The 23,907-nt window shown below is 44.3% G+C and overlaps 1 protein-coding gene across 1 annotated transcript in view; it reads right to left on the bottom strand.

The window, feature by feature from the left end:
• Window positions 1-21,071, bottom strand: part of ADAM12 (ADAM metallopeptidase domain 12) — a 636,998-nt gene extending 615,927 nt beyond the window's left edge. The window contains exon 1 of the mRNA XM_069753950.1: window positions 20,586-21,071. Coding sequence (XP_069610051.1) covers window positions 20,586-20,697 — 112 coding nt within the window. The 5' untranslated portion in view covers window positions 20,698-21,071. The remainder of the gene's footprint in view (window positions 1-20,585) is intronic.
• Between the last annotated feature and the right edge of the window lie 2,836 nt (window positions 21,072-23,907).

Here is a 23,907-nt window from a genome sequence, read left to right as displayed (position 1 = left end):
GGGTCTGGAGCAGGGAGGGAGGTAGGAGACCCTCGCAGCAACGTGATCACATCGCGTTGCTGCGGGGGGCTCAGGGAAGCCCCCTCCCTGCGCGATGCTTCCCTGTACCGCCGGCACATCGTGATCATGTTTGATCGCGGTGTGCAGGGGGTTAATGTGCCAGGTGCGGTCCATGACCACTCCTGGCACATAGTGCCGGATGTCAGCTGCGATAGGCAGCTGACACCCGGCCGCGATCGGCCGCGCTCCCCCCGTGAGCGCGGCCAATCGCGTATGACGTACTATCCCGTCGGTGGTCATAGGGGCCCACCCCACCTCGATGGGATAGTACGTCTAATGTCAGAAAGGGGTTGATGAAAGATTATTTTTCTGAAAAAATGCCATGGGCTACCGCGCAATTTTCTTAACCAGCAGAGTGAAAGCCGACAGCTGGGGGCCGATGTTTATAGCCTGGGAAGAGGGTAATACCCATGGAGCTTCCCAGGCTATTAATATCAGTTCACAACTGTATACTTAGCCTTTACTAGCTATTAAAAAGGGAGACCCTAAAAAAATGTTGTAGGGTTCCCTTATAATTTATAAACAGCAAAAGTTATGCAGATAGCTGCAGGCTGATATTAATAGCCTAGGAAGGGGCCATGGATTCTGGCCCCCTCCAGGCTAAAAACATCAGCACTCAGCCACCAATTCTGGCACTTAACCTCGCTCTTCCCTCTTGCTCTGTAGCGGTGGCAAATGGGGTGATAGTTGGGGGGGTTGATTTCACCTTTGTATTGTCAGGTGACATCAAGCCCCAAGGAAAGTAATGGAGTGGCATCAATAAGATGCCCTTATTACTAACACCATAGTCATATCGAATAAAAACACACACAAACAGAAAAAAGTCCTTTAATTGAAATAATGACACAGACTCCTTTAATAAATCTTAATTAAACCATAGTTATGACCTTGCCTATTCCACAGACACCATTGTTTTTTTCAAAAAGAGTTAAAAAAACTAATAATATTCCTCACCTTTCCACAGAGAAGATGATAATCCATTTTGTCCCACGATGGGTCCAGCTCTGCTACATCTAGATGGCAGGCTGCATGGTTGCATGATGTGACCATACAGCCTGTCATCCAGCAGAGACACTAAGCACCGTGTACTCAGTGTCTGTCTGTGAACTTCTATTCCCTGTCTGAAGGCACCGTGACTGTGAGAAAGTTCTCCTGATCACTGTGGAGTCAGACAGGTCCGGGGAGTTCACAGCCAATGAACTCACTTCACCTTTCTGACGTCAGCCAAGCCCTCTAATTCTTAATATATTTAATATTCTTGTAAAATTGACTTCTGTTCCACAGCTGATGGCTTTGGGGTTCCCGGCCACATGCTGTGTGATGACATGCGCGTGTGTTGATTAGGAACATTTCTGGGTTTCGCTGGAGGTAGGACTTGCACATCTCTAGTAATGTTGGTGACTGTGTAGAGGGGACACATATGACAATTAGTCACGGTCAGTTCGAGGGTAGGTACACAAACAACTAAAACAGGTTTTAACTCAGTAGAAGAAAAAAAAAAACTTTCCAAAATACCCAAGCTCTGTTCTGGGTTTTTGCAAAATTTATGGTGAGGGGAAAAAAAAGGGGAATACCAGATGGATGCTAGCTAGCCATGTATGTGGTGACTCCATCTATACATCTATCCAGGGGCATAATGATCGCAGTCACGTAGGGCACGACCGTAACTGGGCTCATGCACAGATAAAGCAGAAATGTATTGCGGTGCAGAGATCTGCCGATTTCCTACATCGCAATACACACCGTCGGCCAATCAAAGGCTTGCAGCTGATGACAACTTGCGGCTCATGGCAAGCGTTGCCCATGCAGGCAAGCTGAAGTCACCTGCCGGCTTATGTACCGGCTATAGAAGAGTACTCTGCACGTCATGGGAACATGGGAAGTTAAGAATAATAGTGTGTTTCTTTTTAAAACATGCTGGAGTAGAATGAGGGAAACTATACCAGGAAGGGGCCCAGGATGGGAGGCACTGTTATAGGATGGGGCCCAGGACTGGGGACATTATACCAGGAAGGAGCTTGGGATGGATAACTTTACAACATGAAGTGGCCCAGGAATGTGAATATTAAACCAGGAAAGGACTTAGGATGGGGGGAAATATACAAGGAAGGGGCCCAGAATGGGGGACACTATACCAGAAAGGGACCAAGAATGGGGAACTGTGTTTTAGGATGGAGAGGAGTAATATTACAGCAAGGGGCCCAGGATTGGGAATATTAAACCAGGAAGGGGCTTAGGATGGGGGGACATTATATCATGAAGGGGCCCAGAATGGGGGACATTATACCAGGAAGGGGCCTGGGATGCAGGACTTTACAACAGGAAGTGGCCCAAGATTGTGAATATTGAACTAGGAAAGAGCCTTAGGATGGGGAACATTATACCATGAAAGGGCCCAGAATGGGGACATTATACCGGAAAGAGGCCCAGGATGGGGGACAATGTTTTAGCATGGGGAGGAGTAATATTACAGGAAGGGGCCCAGGATGGAGGCCATCAATTCAGAAAGTTCCAAATTCTGAACCGGGGAGCATCGGAATGTAGCTACGCTCCATGATTTACCCATAGGACTACTGTTTTGGTCATTCCTAGATGTGTCCACTTCTGAGGCGCTGAACAGTAATGGAACGTATTCAGGACAAATAGGGGATTTCTCCAGAGATGGCTAAGATGGAGGACACTTAGGCAATCAGCGATAAATACCGTTAAGTACAAGAAAACGATAAAGACCTGTATTTTATGCTCTTTCTTTGTAACCGGTTATAATAAATGTATCTCCGAAAAAAAAGTGATGGCTTTCCTAGCAGCTGCTAATTCCCCAGCACCCACATGTGCACTGTATATGGGGGAGTTTTTTTGTAATGATTGCACCTGCTCTTGGCACATTGAAAGCAAAATATAATGGGATTGTATGGGCTGGGTGGAATTACTGGAAAATATTAGGAATGTACTAAACGGTGATATTTTATGCTAAACCATACAATTAATGAATCAAGTCTCGAGTATTCCAGCAATTCACTGCTCTTTCCAGCCCTTGTGGAATGAAAATGCAACAGAAAACTCTTTTTAGGCATAAATGCTTCTTTCTTTCCAGCACAAAATCCGTGGAATTTACTGTCTCACCATAGTGCGTGCCAGGCCGGTATCCAGTGTTTTATACCTCAATCCAAAATGTTTAACAGGCCATGAAATATTCACTTGTTCCTCTGTTAGAGCTTGGCCTCCATAAAGAGAACAGTAAAAGATGGGGGATGATGTATGAAAACTGTTGGATATTGTCTTAAATGGTCCTTGTTCTTTGTGACAACCTAATTTCATTTGATAAGTAATGAGATAAATAGACAATCTGAGAATTTATAAAAATTATTCGCTGCAAAGTCTCGGCCGTTAACTGTTGAACTTTTGTCAAACTTGTGTCAACCGTCCGCTGTCAAGTGTAATCTGTCTCTAGCAGCAGAGATGGGCTATGAGAAGGGCTATGAGAAGGGCTATGCTTCTCTACAGGAAGTGGGGCAGGTCTTTATCTCTCTAAGTAAGCAGGGGTGGGTCTTTATACAGTAAGCAGGGGCGGGTCTTTATCTCTAAGTAATCAGGGGTGGGTCTTTATACAGTAAGCAGGGGCGGGTCTTTATCTCTCTACAGGAAGTGGTAGAGTGTATTTTTCTGTACAGTTAGCAGGGCCGGGTCTTTATCTCTCTACAGTAAGCAGGGGCGGGTCTTTATCTCTCTACAGGAAGTGGGGGTGGGTCGTTATCTCTCTACAGTAGGAAGGGGTGGGTCTTTATTTCTCTACACTAAGCAGGGGTGGGTCTTTATCTCTCTACAGGAAGTGGTGGTGGGTCTTTATCTCTCTACAGTAAGCAGGGGCGGGTCTTTATCTCTCTACAGGAAGTGGTGGTGGGTCGTTATACAGTAAGCAGGGGCGGGTCTTTATCTCTCTACAGTAAGCAGGGGTGGGTCTTTATCTCTCTGCAGGAAGTGGGGGTGGGTCTTTATTTCTCTACAGTAAACAGGGGTGGGTCTTTATCTCTACAGGAAGTGGTGGTGGGTCTTTATACAGTAAGCATGGGTGGGTCTTTATCTCTCTGCAGTAATCAGGGGTGGGTCTTTATCTCTCTACAGGAAGTGGTAGAGTGTCTTTTTCTGTACAGTAAGCAGGGCCGGGTCTTTATCTCTCTACAGTAAGCAGGGACGGGTCTTTATTTCTCTACAGTAAGCAGGGGCGGGTCTTTATCTCTCTACAGGAAGTGGGGGTGGGTCGTTATCTCTCTACAGTAGGAAGGGGTGGGTCTTTATTTCTCTACACTAAGCAGGGTCGGGTCTTTATCTCTTTACATGAAGTGGCGGTGGGTCTTTATCTCTCTACAGTAAACAGGGGCAGGTCCTTATTTCTCGACAGTAAGCAGGGGTGGGTCTTTATCTCTCTACAGTAAGCAGGGGCAGGTCCTTATTTCTCTACTGTAAGCAGAGGTAGGTATCTTTGTACAGTAAGCAGAGGTGGGTCTTTATCTTTCTACAGTAAGACCTTTGTCTTTTTGCTCTTACTCTCCTGTCTGTCACAGGCATAAAAGGCAGGTGGGTTTTCAGTTCAAAAAAGGAAAGCTATTGTACAGTACTAGATACAATGCATGCTAGATAATGAGGAAAAGAAAGCTCCAGCACCTATAGTGCAGGAAGACTGCTGATAAAGAGGAAACACCCACTCAAACAAAATTTAGAGAGAATGAGAATCAGGACAGTTTCTCAATATGATATAAGCGCCGAAAGTAGTTCTATATTGTTGTGGGGGATAATGGCAGCTTGACCCCTCTTTCACAGTTTTTGTGTGAAAAGACAGGTACCAGTGCTATTGGAATCACCTTTGCTCATGTGATATAATTTAATGACTGACTCACCAACTCATGTAACACATGTCAAACATATTGACAGAACAGAAAGAAATTCCCTTGTCTTCTGGTATTGGCTGCCACCCAATTGACGTAACGTCAGCGTCGCAGCCAATGCCTTACACCAGCAGTGTAGAGTCTCATCAGTGGACTTGGGGAAGGTGCGTATGGCGCAGTATGTTTCTTTGTTATAACCTTGAGCCGTGGTAATTTATTTACTGAAAGGGAACAGCTCATTTAACATATGTATCCATCCTGTGATTTACATAATCCCACAATTTATCCTTCTAGCTGTTAGGCGTTCACACATTCCTGATTTCCCTCCTTTTTTTTCAGGACTAAAAACTGCAGCTCTTGGCAGAAAACGCAGGTCTTTTTTGGTGCTTTTTTGGTGCGTTTTTTGATGCGTTTTTTGGTGCGTTTTTGATGCGTTTTTTGGTGCGTTTTTTGATGCTTTTTTTATGCAGTTTTCTATGCAGAGTCTGTGTGTTTTCTAGGAAGTTTTTTAGGGTTAAAATGGCTGAAAATACCCTAACCCTACCCCTAACCCTACCCCTACCCCTAACCCTAACCCTAACCCTACCCCTATTCTAACCTTAGTGGAAAAAAAAAATTCTTAATTTTTTTATTGTCCCTACCTATGGGGGTGACAAAGGGGGGGGGGGTCATTTACTATTTTTTTTATTTTGATCACTGAGATATAACCTATCTCAGTGATCAAAATGCACTTTGGAACGAATCTGCCGGCCGGCAGACTCGGCGGGCGCACTGCGCATGCGCCCGCCATTTTGCAAGATGGCGGTGCCCAGGGAGAAGACGGACGGACACCGGGAGGCCGGGTAAGTATAAGGGGGGGAGATGAGGGCACGGGGGGGGGGGGCGTCGGAGCACGGGGGGTGGCATCGGAGCATGGGGGGGTGGGATTGGGGCACGGGGGGCAGCCACACTGCAGCGGTTCTGCACCACAAACCGCAGTAAAACCCGCAGATATATTTTTCATCTGCGGGTTTTACTGCGGGTTTGACCTCACAATGGAGGTCAATGGGTGCAGAACCGCTGCAGTTCCGCAAAAAGAAGTGACATGGTACTTCTTTTTTACCGCGGCTATTCAGCGCGGCTTTTTCCGCGATTTTCCGCAATGTGGGCACAGCAGTTCCTGTTTTCCATAGGGTACATTGTAATGTACCCTGCATGGAAAACAGCTGCGGAGCCGCAGCGGGAAAATCACGGCGATTCCGCATGAAAAAAAGGATGGTGTGAACATGGCCTTATAATTTCAATATTGAGGAGCGTAAACACGACTGTCATCATGGAAAGATCTATTATTTAAATAAGATTTGTTTGTTAAATGTATTTTATAAATGTTCAATATTGTTTATTTCTATTTTCAACTTTACATATCTCTCTTTCTCTCTCTCTCTATATATAACAAAGAAAACAGAAATCTTGCAATACTCACAGTGGGCAGTAAGCCCAATACTAAACTTGTCCTACCGGTTCTGTATAGATGATTTTTTAGCAGTTTCATTACCATCACAGGCAGGAATGCAATGATCAGTAACACATCCATATACAGTACATGAAGAAATCCAGATGTAGAACAGAGCAAACAATAAGGTCATGCCATATGGAGGGAGAATGGGCAAGTGCTTGGTTAATGCTCACCTGGTGCAGTTTTGACATCATATCATCATTGTTGAAGAATCTGTTACTCCAGTAGCGCAGCCCACCTAACGTGTTTAATCCAACTGGATCCTATATACAGTATATAATGCATGATACACATTTCTCAATAGGTGATATCACAGCTCACCTCTTCTCCCGCCTGTACAATTTATTATTATTATACATTTATATAGCGCCATTTATTCAATGACTGATAACACCTCTATATACAGTAGATAACACAGGCTCCACCATTCACAATAGGTGATGTCACAGCTCACCTCCTCCTCCTGTACAATGACTGATAACACCTCTAAATACAGTAGATAACACAGGCTCCACCATTCACAATAGGTGATGTCACAGCTCACCTCCTCCTCCTGTACAATGACTGATAACACCTCTATATACAGTAGATAACACAGGATCCACCATTCACAATAGGTGATGTCACAGCTCACCTCCTCCTCCTGTACAATTGCTGATATCACCTCTATATACAGTAGATAACACAGGATCCACCATTCACAATAGGTGATGTCACAGCTCACCTCCTCCTCCTGTACAATGACTGATAACACCTCTATATACAGTAGATAACACAGGATCCACCATTCACAATAGGTGATGTCACAGCTCACCTCCTCCTCATGTGCAATGACTGATAACATCTCTATATACAGTAGATAACATGGGATCCACCATTCACAATAGGTGATGTCACAGCTCACCTCCTCCTCCTGTACAATGACTGATAACACCTCTATATACAGTAGATAACACAGGATCCACCATTCACAATAGGTGATGTCACAGCTCACCTCCTCCTCCTGTGCACTGACTGATAACACCTCTATATACAGTAGATAACACAGGATCCACCATTCACAATAGGTGATGTCACAGCTCACCTCCTCCTCCTGTGCACTGACTGATAACACCTCTATATACAGTAGATAACACAGGATCCACCATTCACAATAGGTGATGTCACAGCTCACCTCCTCCTCCTGTGCACTGACTGATAACACCTCTATATACAGTAGATAACACAGGATCCACCATTCACAATAGGTGATGTCACAGCTCACCTCCGCCTGTACAATGACTGATAACACCTCTATATACTATAGATAACACAGGATCCACCATTGACAATAGGTGATATCACAGCTCACCTCCCCCTCCTGTACAATGACTGATAACACCTCTATATACAGTAGATAACACAGAATCAACCATTCACAATAGGTGATGTCACAGCTCACCTCCTCCCCCTCCTGTACAATGACTGATAAAATCTTTGTATACAATAGTTAACATACACAATAAGTAGCTGTTGAAAGAAAGGAAGTAAACCATAGGTCATTTTCTGATGACACAATCCCTTTAAGGCGCACTTTATAGCCTCCTTCTCCGGCAGCCAGCACAGACTAGGACACCATATGTTCCTATAAACTGAGGTGTGACTTTTGGGAATTTTGCAGTGAGCAGACAGCCACAAGAAAAGGAAACGAGCGCCCGCAAACATAACAAACAGACTAAACGGCGATGTTGTAAGTTGCATAACTAATGAGAAAACGACTTGTATCTTTTGGATCCAGCAGCAGGTAAATGCATCAGACATGCTGTTGGTTTTAGCATAGAGCGTACAAGACATCATTAATAAATGACATGTATTTACATGAAGCCTGACATGACTAATCGTGCAGCCGGGCGCCCACCCTGGTGCATTGTATGTAATCCTATGTAAGGTCCACATGGCGGTGGGTGCTGTCCATACATCTGCGGAGCAGAAGGCCTCCATCTACTCCTATGCTGTGTAAGCAAACAATTGGGAGGGTATATGGGCCGAAAGCCAGTTGTAGCCGCTCCTAAGGGTGCGTAGTCCTTGTATCAACGCCATACAGATTATTATTTCCCTGCGGTATGTTCTAGGATAGGGTCTTTTGCAGGATCAGACTCGAGAAAGATTGGGGTCCCTAAGGGTATACTGTATAATTTGATGAGCTCCATGTCAATCACTCAATTGGGATAATAAAATGCATTGCAGGACCTGCGTTTTATAACAACCCCTTGTCAAATATCACATTAATATGGAAATACTTCGTTAGTGTTCCTACACAGATATCCCTTTCATGTCCCCTATAAAGTTTGATGCCAACAAAAGTGCCCCCCAAACACATTATGATACCCCCACACTAAATTGTACCACAGTACTCTCCACACACACAGTAAAATGACCCAACAGTACCCTCTCAACAAAGTATCGTACCCCACAGTGACCCTAGCACAGTATGATGCCCCCACACAGTAGGATGGCCCCCACAGTTGCCTCCACAGTTTGATGGTCCTCAGTCCATTAGACACTGTTGGATGGCCCCTACACAGTCCCCCAGATACAGTAGAATGGCCCTGATACTGTCCTCCCCCACAGTATGAGGCTCCTCAAAGCCTTCCCACACAATATGATAGCCCCCACACAGCCCTCCATACAGAATGACGGCCCTTCATACAGTATAATGATCCCCACACACCTCCACACAGTATGATGGCCCCTACACAACCCTTCACACAGTATGATGGACCTCCACAAAATCCTACACACAGTATAATGGCCTCTTACATAACCCTCCAAACAGTATAATGGCCCCCACATAGCTACTGCATAGCCCATCAAACAGTATAATGGCCCCCACATAGCTACTGCATAGCCCATCAAACAGTATAATGGCCCCCACATAGCTACTGCATAGCCCATCAAACAGTATAATGGCCACCACATAGCCATCCAAACAGTATAATGCCTCCCTTATAGCCCTCTAAATAGTATAATGGCCCCCACGTAGCCATCCAAAAAGTGTAATGCCCCCATATAGTCTTCTAAATAGTAGAATGGCCCCCACATAGCCATCCAAACAGTATAATGCCCCCCATATAGCCCTCTAAATAGTAGAATGGCCGCTACATAGCCATCCAAACAGTATTATTCCCCCATATAGCCATCTAAATAGTATAATGGCCCCCACGTAGCCATCCAAACAGTACAATGCCCTCATATAGCCATCTAAATAGTATAATGGTGCCCACGTAGCCATCCAAACAGTATAATGCCCCCATATAGCCCTCTAAACAATATAATGGCCCCCACGTAGCCATCCAAACAGTTAATGCCCCCATTTAGCCCTCTAAATAGTATAATGGCAACCACGTAGCCATCCAAGCAGTATAATGCCCCCATATAGCCCTCTAAATAGTATAATGGTCACCACGTAGCCATCCAAACAGTATAATGCCCCCATATAGCCCTCTAAACAATATAATGGCCCCCATGTAGCCATCCAAACATTATAATGCCCCCATATAGCCCTCTAAATAGCATAATGGTCCCCCCGTAGCCATCCAAGCAGTATAATGCCCCCATGTAGCCCTCTAAACAATATAATGGCCCCCATATAGCCATCCAAACAGTATAATGCCCCCATATAGCCCTCTAAATAGCATAATGGTCCCCCCTAGCCATCCAAACAGCATAATGCCCCCCATATAGCCCTCTAAACAATATAATGGCCCCCACATAGCCATCTAAACAGTATAATGCCCCCATATAGCCCTCTAAATAGTACAATGGCCCCCCATGTAGCCATCCAAACAGTATAATGCCCCCCATATAGCCCTCTAAACAATATAATGGCCCCCACGTAGCCATCCAAACAGTATAATGCCCCCACATAGCCCTCTAAATAGTGTAATGGCCACCACGTAGCCATCCAAGCAGTGTAATGCCCCCATATGGCCCTCTAAATAGCATAATGGTCCCCACGTAGCCATCCAAACAGTATAATGCCCCCCATATAGCCCTCTAAACAATATAATGGCCCCCACGTAGCCATCCAAACAGTTTAATGAACCCATATAGCCCTCTAAACAATATAATGGCTCCCACGTAGCCATCTAAATAGTATAATGCCCCCATATAGCCCTCTAAATAGTATAATGGCCACCACGTAGCCATCCAAACAGTATAATGCCCCCATATAGCCCTCTAAATAGTATAATGGCCCCCACGTAGCCATCCAAACAGTATAATGCCCCCATATAGCCCTCTAAATAGTATAATGGCCCCCACAATGTACTCATTGTTTGAAAAATAAAAACAATTACCTCTCCCCGTTCCCCCACTACTCCGGTCTCTGCAGTGTGTAGTCTGCACAGCGGGCGCTATGTAGTGGCATCATCCACCCGCTGCATTGATACGTCAGAGCTCAGACACACAGGGAGAATGATGGAGCAGGCCCGTCCCATCAGTGCCTTTAACTGTGAAAGTGTGAGTCAGGGGCCCCATAGTGGTCGCGTGGTCTGTCGCCATTAGCCGTACAACACTGCTGGTAGTCCTCCAGAGGGGCAGAGTATTATTTTTTTTTCTTCAAATAGGAATATTTTTTGCAGAACTGTGTTATTACACAATCTATGTATAGAACATGCGAAAACATTCCGAGCAATTCAACCTAAAGGTTACAAAGAAAATAATGTGTCCAGTAATATTCCGCACCCCACTATTTCTATTTAGGCGGCTACAATTTCACAGACCGCTCGAGAATTACAATGTATACTTATAATAATCACTTTCTGTTCTCACTGTATACACCCAACTGTGATAAAAATACTGTGTGGCCAACAGACGACAATGGTCTGAAATCCGTGTGACCTGAGACTATTCCCAACTGGGCTAATGCTCATTTATTACATCTCATACGGATCAGAAAAGTTCTCTAAGTGGCAGTCATTAGAATAAAAGCATAATTATATCAGTACGTCGGAAAGCTCCCAGAAGGCTCACAATAAACAATAGACATATGTGATATCTCAAAAGAAGGTGCCGATCATCTATCAAACAGAATTAAGCCTCATTCACACTTGTGTATTTTCTACGTAGGAGAAAAACTAAAACTTTTTTTTATCAGAGTTTGGGTCTGGGTGTCATCAGTTTTTCTCATACGTGGAAACAAGCAAAATAAACTTTCTCCACCTTCTCCTGTGTGAGAGAGTCCATGAAAATAAAACCGCACTTGGATGTCATCAGAGTGCAGTCCTTTTTTTTTTCCCTACCCATAGACTTGCATTGTTGATTTTGATCCTACTCACGGATCAAAATTGGACATATCTTCTTTGTGTGTGCCCACCAGCCACAAGGCAACCTTTATTATTTTGACTCCTACCCATTTCTATACCCATTAAGTTTTTCCAGCAAAAGACATTTTTAAAAAATGCTGAATCCTGAAGCTTTTTTTTTTTTTTTTTTTTAAACTTCTTGAATGTCTTTTGTGTCATTTTATTTTAAATGGCACCCATCAACAATTTCCAGATTAATTTACAGGTCACTTCTTTTAATCACTTTGCAGCTTTGGAACCCTGAAGTGGTGAAAAGAAGTTCAGAAAGACTGAACATGTGCGCATCAAGCCGTTTTGACATTGCTGTGCATTATGTTAATTTTTTGGCCTTTTTTCTACTTTGTCAGGCCTGTCTCACACGTCCAGATAATTCCGGTAACGAAAAAAAAAAATCGGTATCCGTTATCCGTGTCCGTGTGTCCATGAGCTCACGTAGGCCATCCGTGTGGCACACGTGCGGCACATGTGTGCCGCCCGTGTGCCTTCTGGGTACCACAAGGAGCTTGCAGGAGACAGTGCTAGAGATAAGCACTGTCCCCTGCATCTGGTGCTGAAGACGCCATTCATATCTTCTCTCCAGTAGTGTTCGCTGGAAAGAAGATATGAAAAATCCTTTTTTTTTTTTTTTTCGTGTTTAAAATAAAGATCCCTGTCCCCACCCTCCTTCCACCCTCTGTGCGCCCGCCCACTGTTAATAAAAGTCTCACCTGGCTCCCTCGCAGCATCCTGTCCTGGCCGCACCTTCTCCTGTATGAGCGGTCACGTGGTGCCACTCATTTACAGTAATGAATATGCGGCTCCGCCCCTATGGGAGGTGGAGCCGCATATTCATGACTGTAATCGGCGGCCCCACGTGACCGCTCATACAGTAGAAGGTGCGGCCAGGACAGGAAGCAGCGCCAGCGAGGGAGCCGGGTGAGTATTTTAAGAACAGCGGGCGGGCGCACAGAGGGTGGGAGGGGGGTGGGGACATGGAGCTTTATTTTAAACACGAGAAACTAAAAAAAAGAAGGAATATTCATATCTTCTCTACAGCAAACGCTGCTGCAGAGAAGATATGAATCGCGGCTTCAGCACCAGTGGGGGGGGACAGCGCTTACTGTAGCGCTGTCTCCTGCACGGCACACGGACTGCACACGGACAACGTCCGTGTGCGGTACGTGTTTTACACGGACCCATTAACTTTAATGGGTCCGTGTAATCCGTGCGCTCCCACGAACACTGACATGTCTCCGTGTTTTGCACACGGACACACGTTCCGCAAAAAAATCAATGACATCTGAACAGATGCATTGATTTGAATGTGTCTACGTGAGTCAGTGTCTCCGGTACGTGAGGAAACTGTCACCTCACGTACTGGAGACACTGACGTGTGAAACCGGCCTCAGAAAGATGTGTGTACAAATCCTAATGGATTTATTCACACATCAGTATTTGTATGCCAAAACCAGAAGCGTCTCCAAAATACAGAACAGGTGTCAATTATTCAATTATAGTTCTTCTCTGTTCCACTCCTGGTTTTGGCATTCGCGCACTGATGAAAAATACTGACGAAATACTGATGTGTGAATAAGCCCTAAGGGCAGATGCGGACAGGCATATTTGCTGTCCTGCAAAACATTGGATCATACTCGGACCAGTGTTACCGTATGGGGCCCTCGGACCGAGTCTGTCTGAGAAAAAATAATTTAACTCTGCCATGCAAGTCAATGAGTGTGTGGAAACCTTCGGACTGCACTCAGATGACATCTGAGTGCTGTCTGATTTTCGTGGCCTCACAGAATGGAGAAGATGGATACATAATTCCCAAGAGAAAAGCAAAACAAAACCATAAGTGCGGGGGGCCGGCATTTGTGCTGCGGTAATAGAAGATGCTCTAAACTGGATACTGAGACTGGATTAATGAGGGTTTTAGCATCTGGGTGTAAATCACAATGTATTCAGTTTATGTTATCAACACCATGGATGGCAAGAAGGACAAACAAATGAATTTAATTCAAATCAAACCAGGCATGTCACTCAAGGCAAGGATCACCAAGCTGTGACTTGCCTATTAGGGATCATAAAACAAGAGCAATCACTGGAGAAGGACATTATGGTCGGAAGATAGTAGGAACAAGGCAAAGAGAAAGACCAATACCTCGATGCACGATTTGGATCCGATTCAGGGTCGTACTCGACCATGCAAGTCAATGAGTCTGTTGAAAAAAAAATCAGGCTACACTGGGAGGCCATCTGAGTGCAGTCCGATTTTCACAGACTGACAGAATGGAGAAGATGGAGATTTTTTTTACCCCTTTCTTCTCCTCATTTGAGAAAATCGGATCATACTCTGATCAGAATGTGTTTAGCGTAAACCACCTTGGGTAAGAGAATAGTTATACGCTGGCGTGACCCGAACCTGAGTGTAGTCAGCAATGCTTCCATCCACCGACTGCCAGTGATCTTGATTGCACACACACAAAAATATTAGGAAATGATCGAACATTTAATAACTAATTATTATAACTCATTTTAATACAATAAAGCTGTATTTAAGTCCGACCGTCCCCCATGGCCAGATATATTGCTGCATTATTAATACAGGATCCTATGAGTGTTAGTTCCCTATAAATAGCAGGATGCCTGTAATAAGTCATTGCCCCCCATTCATTAGCTGCTGCGCCCGCTGCTCCTGCATATGAAGTGTTTATACCAGGGGGCTTTATACTGGTTATTAGGCTCAGCCCCCGCCGGCCGCTTGCAGTGGGGACCGGCGGGGCAGCGATCACCTCTCTATACCGCACATTTATTGCTTGGCTTATCCGCTATCTCAGCTGACTTGTTAGTTTAATGGAGCGCACTAGTTCAAAATTAACCGCAGGGTGTAAAACGAGGAGCAGCTATAAATATATTACAATGGCGCGCGTGTACATACCTGAGTGCCGATAATTAAGGACGGAATTAGCGAGATTAATTAAAGGTTTTTTTTATCTAAAATGAAGCTGAATCGCCGGGTAATGAAACGTTCTGAAATCTGCTAATAAGCCTCGCGTTAGAATTTCTGACAGTTTTCAAGATCTCGGCTTGTTGATAGCAAAACGTCGACATCCCAAAAAAAAAATATTAACCCCCTTCCCAATAAATCACATACTATTACATCATGGTACGGGTGGATGGATCGGACTCAGGAGCTGAGCCTACACCGTGCACAGTAGGCGTTGGCTGTGTTATACAGACAGCACCTGACTCCAGGACGCCATAAAAACAAAACCCAAAGAACAATGAAAAATAAGAAGAACAAACAGAAAAGAAGAAGACTGATGATGAAATGTACTGGCCAGCCAGCCCCCTTCAAACAGCAGTATTTTACATCAGTGTTTGTAGGGCAAAACCAGTGGAACTTGTCGAGAAAAACTATAATTTAAAGACTGACACCTCTTCTGTGTTTTGCTATTGAAATACAGGTCCTTCTCAAAAAATTAGCATATAGTGTTAAATTTCATTATTTACCATAATGTAATGATTACAATTAAACTTTCATATATTATAGATTCATTATCCACCAACTGAAATTTGTCAGGTCTTTTATTGTTTTAATACTGATGATTTTGGCATACAACTCCTGATAACCCAAAAAACCTGTCTCAATAAATTAGCATATCAAGAAAAGGTTCTCTAAGGCTACGTTCACATTAGCGTCGCGTCGCTGTTGCGTCGGCGACGCAGCGGCGACGCGCCCCTATGTTTAACATAGGGGACGCGTGCGTCTTTTTGCACGCGTTTTCCGACACGTGCGTCGTTTTAGACGCTAGCGTCGGACGCAAGAAAACGCTACAAGTTGCATTTTTCTTGCGTCCGATTTCGTCAAAAAATGATGCACGCGTCGCAAAACGCGCGCGTTTTTGCGCGCGTTTGCGCGCGTTTTTCCGTGCGTCGCGCGTTGCGCAGGGCGGCGCAACGCTAGTGTGAACGTAGCCTAAACGACCTATTACCCTAATCTTCTGAATCAACTAATTAACTCTAAACACATGCAAAAGATACCTGAGGCTTTTATAAACTCCCTGCCTGGTTCATTACTCAAAACCCCCATCATGGGTAAGACTAGCGACCTGACAGATGTCAAGAAGGCCATCATTGACACCCTCAAGCAAGAGGGTAAGACCCAGAAAGAAATTTCTCAACAAATAGGCTGTTCCCAGAGTGCTGTATCAAGGCACCTCAATGGTAAGTCTGTTGGAAGGAAACAATGTGGCAGAAAACGCTGTACAACGAGAAGAGGAGACCGAACCCTGAGGAAGATTGTGGAGAAGGACCGATTCCAGACCTTGGGGAACCTGAGGAAGCAGTGGACTGAGTCTGGTGTGGAAACATCCAGAGCCACCGTGCACAGGCGTGTGCAGGAAATGGGCTACAGGTGCCGCATTCCCCAGGTAAAGCCACTTTTGAACCATAAACAGCGGCAGAGGCGCCTGACCTGGGCTACAGAGAAGCAGCACTGGACTGTTGCTAAGTGGTCCCAAGTACTTTTTTCTGATGAAAGCAAATTTTGCATGTCATTCGGAAATCAAGGTGCCAGAGTCTGGAGGAAGACTGGGGAGAAGGAAATGCCAAAATGCCTGAAGTCCAGTGTCAAGTACCCACAGTCAGTGATGGTGTGGGGTGCCATGTCAGCTGCTGGTGTTGGTCCACTGTGTTTCATCAAGGGCAGGGTCAATGCAGCTAGCTATCAGGAGATTTTGGAGCACTTCATGCTTCCATCGGCTGAAATGCTTTATGGAGATGAAGATTTTATTTTTCAGCACGACCTGGCACCTGCTCACAGTGCCAAAACCACTGGTAAATGGTTTACTGACCATGGTATTACTGTGCTCAATTGGCCTGCCAACTCTCCTGACCTGAACCCCATAGAGAATCTGTGGGATATTGTGAAGAGAAAGTTGAGAGACGCAAGACCCAACACTCTGGATGAGCTTAAGGCCGCTATTGAAGCATCCTGGGCCTCCATAACATCTCAGCAGTGTCACAGGCTGATTGCCTCCATGCCACGCCGCATTGAAGCAGTCATTTCTGCCAAAGGATTCCCGACCAAGTATTGAGTGCATAACTGAACATTATTATTTGTTGGTTTTTTTGTTTGTTATTAAAAAACACTTTTATTTGATTGGATGGGTGAAATATGCTAATTTATTGAGACAGGTTTTTTGGGTTATCAGGAGTTGTATGCCAAAATCATCAGTATTAAAACAATAAAAGACCTGACAAATTTCAGTTGGTGGATAATGAATCTATAATATATGAAAGTTTAATTGTAATCATTACATTATGGTAAATAATGAAATTTAACACTATATGCTAATTTTTTGAGAAGGACCTGTACTGCTGCAAAAACACTGATGTGTGAACGAGGCCGTACAAAGCAATATTACCATTAAGTCCCCATACATCTCTTACCATTCATCCTACCAGGGCACATGATCCTTATAGAGCTCAGACCCTCATCAGACCGTCATCCATTAGATAAAAGTTGGTCAGACCCTCTGATTTCGGCGGGATCAAATACCCCACCCCCCCCACCCCCGATAGCTAATATTGGAGATGATAAGGACTGGTTAGTAATTCAGTTGCTCTTTCCTTTTTTTTTGCAGTAAAATAAGTCGCGGATGGAGGATTTGGGCAGCAGCTTACTGCACAGTCCCCATAGAAAAGTCCCCATCACCCATTTCGGTTGAACTGGCGAACATATCATTGGTGAAACCTGTGCAAGAGGGGCCAATATCACCTCCGAAGTATGTGGAATTGTGCCTTATGATGAGCTATTGGACTGCAAAGGGCCCAGATATTGTTCTTACACAGGGGCCCCCTCCTGTCCGTCTCTGCCAGTGAACTGCTGGCCTAATAACCAATCAATGATTATGAGCAGCCCGTCCTTACACTGCAGCCAGTCATTTGGCCGCCCAACATGTAATACTGCATCAAACCACTAGTGGCCGCTGTAGAGGAGACGTGTGATTGGCAGCTGATCGATCGCTGGCTGGAATGATTAAAGGGACACTGTCACCTGAATTTGGAGGGAACAATCTTCAGCCATAGAGGTGGGGTTTTTGGGTGTTTGATTCACCCTTTCCTTACCCGCTGGCTTCATGCTGGCTGCAATATTGGATTGAAGTTCATTCTCTGTCCTCTGTAGTACACGCCTGCACAAGACAATCTTGCCTTGCGCAGGCGTGTCCTAAGGAGGACAGAGAATGAACTTCAATCCAATATTGCAGCCAGCATGCAGCCAGCGGGTAAGGAAAGGGTGAATCAAACACCCAAAAACCCCACCTCCATGGCTGAAGATTGTTCCCTCCAAATTCAGGTGACAGTGTCCCTTTAAGGGCTTGTCATGGGGAGAGAATGATATCGCATGGCCATAAAGCTGTGCTTGTGATTGGGGAAAGGGGTCTCCATTACAGACCGTTAGGTCACATTCACACTAGCAGTATTTGGTCAGTATTTTACATCAGTATTTGTAGCCAAAACCAGGAGTGGGTGATAAATGCAGAAGTGGTGCAGATGTTTCTATTATACTTTTCCTCTAATTGTCCCACTCCTGGTTTTAGCTGATGTAAAATACGGACCAAATACTGAGGTGTGAACGTGGCCTAATTATATTCTAACTTGACCCCATATTTTTTTATTTATTTATTTTACTCACTCGTATAGCGCCATTAATTCCACCGCGCTTTACAGACGTTAGCGTCTCCATATTTCACAAGACATGGGAGGACCCGATAAATGACATGTCGAAGTTAGGACTCTTTGTATAATTGTGGTGTAACTTTCTAATCTACTTTTCTGTATTTATTAAACTTTTCAACACAGTCAAGATGTCTGCTTGCTGTCAGTGAACGGATATATTGTTCACACGCCGGGGTTACAAATCAATGGAAACCTGATATTTGTCATAGCCGAGAGTTTTCTACCGGTCTAGAAAGTGATCAGCGACTTAATCATCCCAGATGGATCCATTCTGCCTACACGGATATATTGTAGCAGGAGGAAGAGAGGAATTATTTGTTTACCTGGCAAAGTATTTGGCGAGACTGGACGGAGGTGTAACAAACCCTCAGCTTATAGGTCTATATGGATTGTCAGACTCAGAATATATATATATACATATATATATATATATATATTAAAAAGTTTCTATTCAGTGACAGCAAGCAAGAAAAGTGTAAAAACTGAAACACAAAGTATGTTAGAAAGTTACAAAACTTTACTCAGTACTTAAACCTAATTCCCCTGAAATCCTTTAGGGTATGTGCACACGTCAGGATTTTTTCCTGACAAAATCCTGAGAATTCTGCCAGAAATCCGCGTGTTTTTTTTTTTGCGCGGATTTCTCGCGGAATTTGCGCGTTTTTTGCGCGGATTTTGCGCTGATTTTTTGCCGAATTTTTGCGGATTTTTTTTTTTTTCCGGAATGTCCTTTTTGATGGGAAATCCGCAAAAAGATAGAGCATGTCCGGATTTTTTGCGGAATGCGTTTTTTTTTTGCGGAAAAAAACGCTAACATCTGCACAAAAAATGCGGAATGCATTCTAAAAGATAGGATGCATAATGTTAGCGTTTTTTTACTGGATTTATAGCGTTTTTATAGTGAAATTCCGCAAAAAAAAAAACGCTAAAAATCCTGACGTGTGCACATACCCTTAGGGTATGTGCACACGTCAGGATTTTTTCCTGACAAAATCCTGAGAATTCTGCCAGAAATCCGCGTTTTTTTTCGCGTGGATTTCTCGCGGAATTTGCGTGTTTTTTGCGCGGATTTTTTGCGGGATTTTTGCGGATTTTTTTTTTTTTTCCGGAATGTCCTTTTTGATGGGAAATCCGCAAAAAATCCACAAAAAGATAGAGCATGTCCGGATTTTTTGCGGAATGCGTTTTTTTTTTTTTGTGGAAAAAAACGCTAACATCTGCACAAAAAATGCGGAATGCATTCTAAAAGATAGGATGCATAATGTTAGCGTTTTTTTTACCGGATTTATAGCGTTTTTATAGAGAAATTCCGCAAAAAAAAAAAACGCCAAAAATCCTGACGTGTGCACATACCCTTACTGTGATTGCAGTTTGGGATGTATAAATTGGGTTTGGTAGGTCTAAGTTTAACCCTTTAGTAACTGCTACAAGGAAATGATATATACCAATAAGTATATATATATATGTACATATATATATATATATATATATATATTTGTATATAGATGAAATTGTCTGGTGTAGCAGAGCTGAGTTGGTGGCACAAACATCTCATCTGTGGCTTTCCATAGATTTTCATTATCAGAGTTATCACTGAACACCAGAAGGGTTAAATGACAATTTTCAGCTCAGATGTAGCAGAGCTACAAGTTACTATCCCCCAGAATGACAAACTCGGCTCTGCTGCCTCTGAATTTTAGTGCAAGCTTTACTGCGCCCTCTAGTGGTTAAATATACTTTTCAGGCTGAATGAATTAAACTATACTTTGCATTTGCTTTTGTTTTTCCAGTTGTTTGAGTGTTATATATATATATATATATATTTTTAAGCTTTGTTCTGACAGGGCATGCTGGAACTTGTGGTACCTCTACAGCACAATAAGCGGGGATTGAGTTGCGATTGCATCGCGATTCGCGGGTACCGAGCATCTGACGAGAGGAGAACAATGGGAAGAACCGTGAGCGCAATCAGTGGGACGACGTGCCAAACAATGCGGACAAGTTGCCCAAAGGCAGCAAGTAACAAAAAAAAAAAAAAAAGAAATGGAAGCGTCTGCGAGGAAAGTATGGAAGTCTTACCTTGTGCTGCGAGAGACACGAAAGCCCAGCTGAGACACATGAGCAGCACGGATGTCCGCAGCGGGAGCGCGGAGCGCCAGGAGCCGGCTTCTGCCTTCAGCCCCTCTGACATTTTGTCCTGACTGAGGGGCAGCGTTCATCAGCTGGCTGCGGAGACCAGCAGCACCATAACATACAGGGGACTCAGGATGTGAGAGATTTCCTGCATGCAGCTCCGTTAACCCCTCCTGCCGGGGATGATCATCTAAGTCTTTCTCCCTTCAAACTTTTTTTTTTTTTTTTTGGCAAAGGACAGAGGGGGGGGGGGGGGGATATGTTGACCGTTGCAATAAACGAGCGTTCAACTGTCTACGTTGGCGAGCGGGAGGCATTGGGATCGTTAGTGGAGGAAGGTCGGCCCTTGAGGGATGCCGGTGCCAACACTTACAGTTCTCAGTACAATGGAACAAATTATCGTCCTCCAGACTTTCTCAGCCGCAGGATCCTAAAAGAACCTGCCGGCGTTTGTAAAGTGATGGCAGAAAGGGCGGTCGGATGTCTCGGTGCCAACAGCCCCCCCCCCAAAGTTTTTGAGGTCGTGTCGCATTACGTAGAGACACCCTGTAAGGACGGAGTCACTCGAAGAAGCTTTACATCAGAAGACCGCGACACAGGCCGGACCCTGCCAGCTTCAGAGGTCCGCCACAAACAGCTTGTAAGCGCGTACTCGTCCCTAGGCAACCGGTCACCACTGATACTCTTCAGAGGTGACCGGTAATCTAGGGGTAACCAGCAGAAAATCCTTCCACAATTTACTTCTTCTTAAAAATCCTCTACATTCTCAAAAAACAAAGTTCTTTATTTTTACAAGCACTTTGGAATTTTACCCTCTTACGAAGATGAGACGAGCCCGTAAAAGTAACCCGTCGCTTTAATATTTTTTCCTAAATCAATAGTACACATACAAATAAGGAACTTTGTAATCGATCTTATGGGGGAAATCTGCTTAATTCTCCTCCAGGACTGATATTTCATTCTCAAAATTCACAATTCCCTGGTAGACTTTGTGTTTACTGAAAACAAATGTTCCCATTAGTGAGATAGGAGATGACAGTTGGTGCCGATAAAGTTCTATGGAGGACTCTCACTGTCTTCCCACCTACAAAGAACGGAGAGGTCTGTTATTTTTAATCGTAGGTACACATCAACTGTGAGAGACAGAATCTAAAAATTGAACACAGAAAATCACATTGTAGGATTCTTAGATAATTAATTTGCATTTTATTGCATGAAATACGTATTTGATACAATAAAAAAAAACTTAATATTTGGTACAGAAGCGTTTGTTTGCAATTGCAGAGGTCAAACGTTTGCTGTAGTTCTTGACCCCGTTTACACGCACTGCAGCAGGGATTTTGGCCCCCTCCTCCTTAGAGATCGTCTCCAGATCTTCCAGGTTTCGAGGCTCTCGCTGGGCAACATTGAGTTTCAGCTTCCTCCAAAGATTATCTATTGTGTTCAAGTCTGGAGACCGGCTAGGCCAGGTTGTTGGCTAAAATCTTGTGATACATGACCCCATCCATCCTCCCTTCAATACGGTGCAGTCATCCTATCTCCTTTTCAGAAAAGCACCCAAAAAGTATGATGTTTCCTCCACCATGCTTCACGGTTGGGACGGTGTTCTTGAGGTTGTACTCATCCTTCTTCTTCCTCCAAACACGGCGAGTGTAGTTGATACCAAAAAGTTCTATTTTGTTCTCATCTGACCACATGACCTTCTCCAATGCCTCCTCTGGATCATCCAGATGGTCATTGGTGAACTTCAAACTTGCCTGGACATGTACTGGTGTAAACAGAAGGACCCTGCAGGATTTTAATCCATGACACAATGGTGTGTTACTAATGTTCATGTTTGAGACTGTGGTCCCAGCTCTCTTCCAGTCAGTGACCAGGTCCTCCCGTGTAGTTCTGGGCTGATTTCTGACCTTTCATTCTTACCCCATGAGGCGAGATCTTGCATCTTGTGTTTCTTCCGTTTTCTAATAATTGTCCCAACAGTTGTTGCCTTCTCACCAAGCTGCTTGCCTATTGTCCTGTAGCCCATCCCAGCCTTGTGCAGGTCTACAATTTTGTCCATGGTGATCTTAGATGGCTCTTTGGTGTTGCCCATGGTGGATAGGTTGGAGTGTGATTGATTGTGTGGACAGGTGTCTTTTATACAGGTAATGAGTTCAAACAGGTGCAATTAATGAATGCAGAGTAGGAGGCTTCGTAAAGAAAATTAACAGGTCTGGTAGAGCCAGAATTCTTGCTGGTTGGTAGGTGATGAAATACTTATTTCCTGTAATAGAATCCAATTTGTTATTTACTTATCATACAATGTAGTTTTTTTGTTTTTATTTTCAGATTCTGTCTCAGACAGTTGAAGTGTACTTACAATAAAAATGATTAGCCAAATATACAAGATGCACATAATGAATCTATAGGGTCGGGAACTTATTCAATGTAATGCAGTTCCCTCATTGTAAAAAATATAAGCGTGGAGTACTTCTATTAATTGCCAAGAGAAAGAAGAAAATGGAGTAACCATGAACCACAAAAGTGGAATAAAAGAAGAAATTTATTCAATAAAGTACATAAAAATATCAAATTCCAAACAATAAATCATGAAGCAAAGGAGGAAAAAACAGTAGGAGGATATACCATATGGAAATGTCATATATGGGATCAGTGATACATATGAATTAGGCCAGTTTCACACTTCCAGATAATTCCGGTACCGGAAAAAATCGGTGCCAGAATTATCCGTGTCCGTGTGCCCCTACGTTTCTGTGGCACATCTGTGTGGCACACGTGTGCCCACTGGGTACCACACGCACCGTGCTGGGTACCACACGACCAGCATCTGGTGCTGAAGCCCCATTCATATCTTCCCTGCAGCAGCGTTTGCTGTAGAGAAGATATTAATAATTGTGTTTAAAATAAAGATCTATGTGCCCTCCCACACCCTGTGCGCCCCCCTCCTGCTGTTCTGAAAATACTCACCCGGCTCGCTCCCTCGCCGGCGCTGCTTCCAGTTCTGGCCGCATCTTCTCCTGTATGCGGTCACGTGGGGCCGCTCATTTACAGTAATGAATATGCGGCTCCACCCCTATGGGAGGTGGAGCCGCATATTCATGACTGTAATCAGCGGCACCACGTGACCGCTGATACAGTAGAAGATGCGGCCAGAACAGGAAGCAGCGACAGCCAACGAGGGAGCCGGGTGAGTATTTTCAGAACAGCGGGGGGGCGCACAGGGGGTGGGAGGGCGGGGGGCACATAGATCTTTATTTTAAACACA

Source organism: Ranitomeya imitator, chromosome 2, assembly GCF_032444005.1.
Source record: "Ranitomeya imitator isolate aRanImi1 chromosome 2, aRanImi1.pri, whole genome shotgun sequence".
NCBI classification, from domain to species: Eukaryota; Metazoa; Chordata; class Amphibia; order Anura; family Dendrobatidae; genus Ranitomeya; species Ranitomeya imitator.
This window is presented reverse-complemented; position numbering and strand designations above follow the sequence as displayed.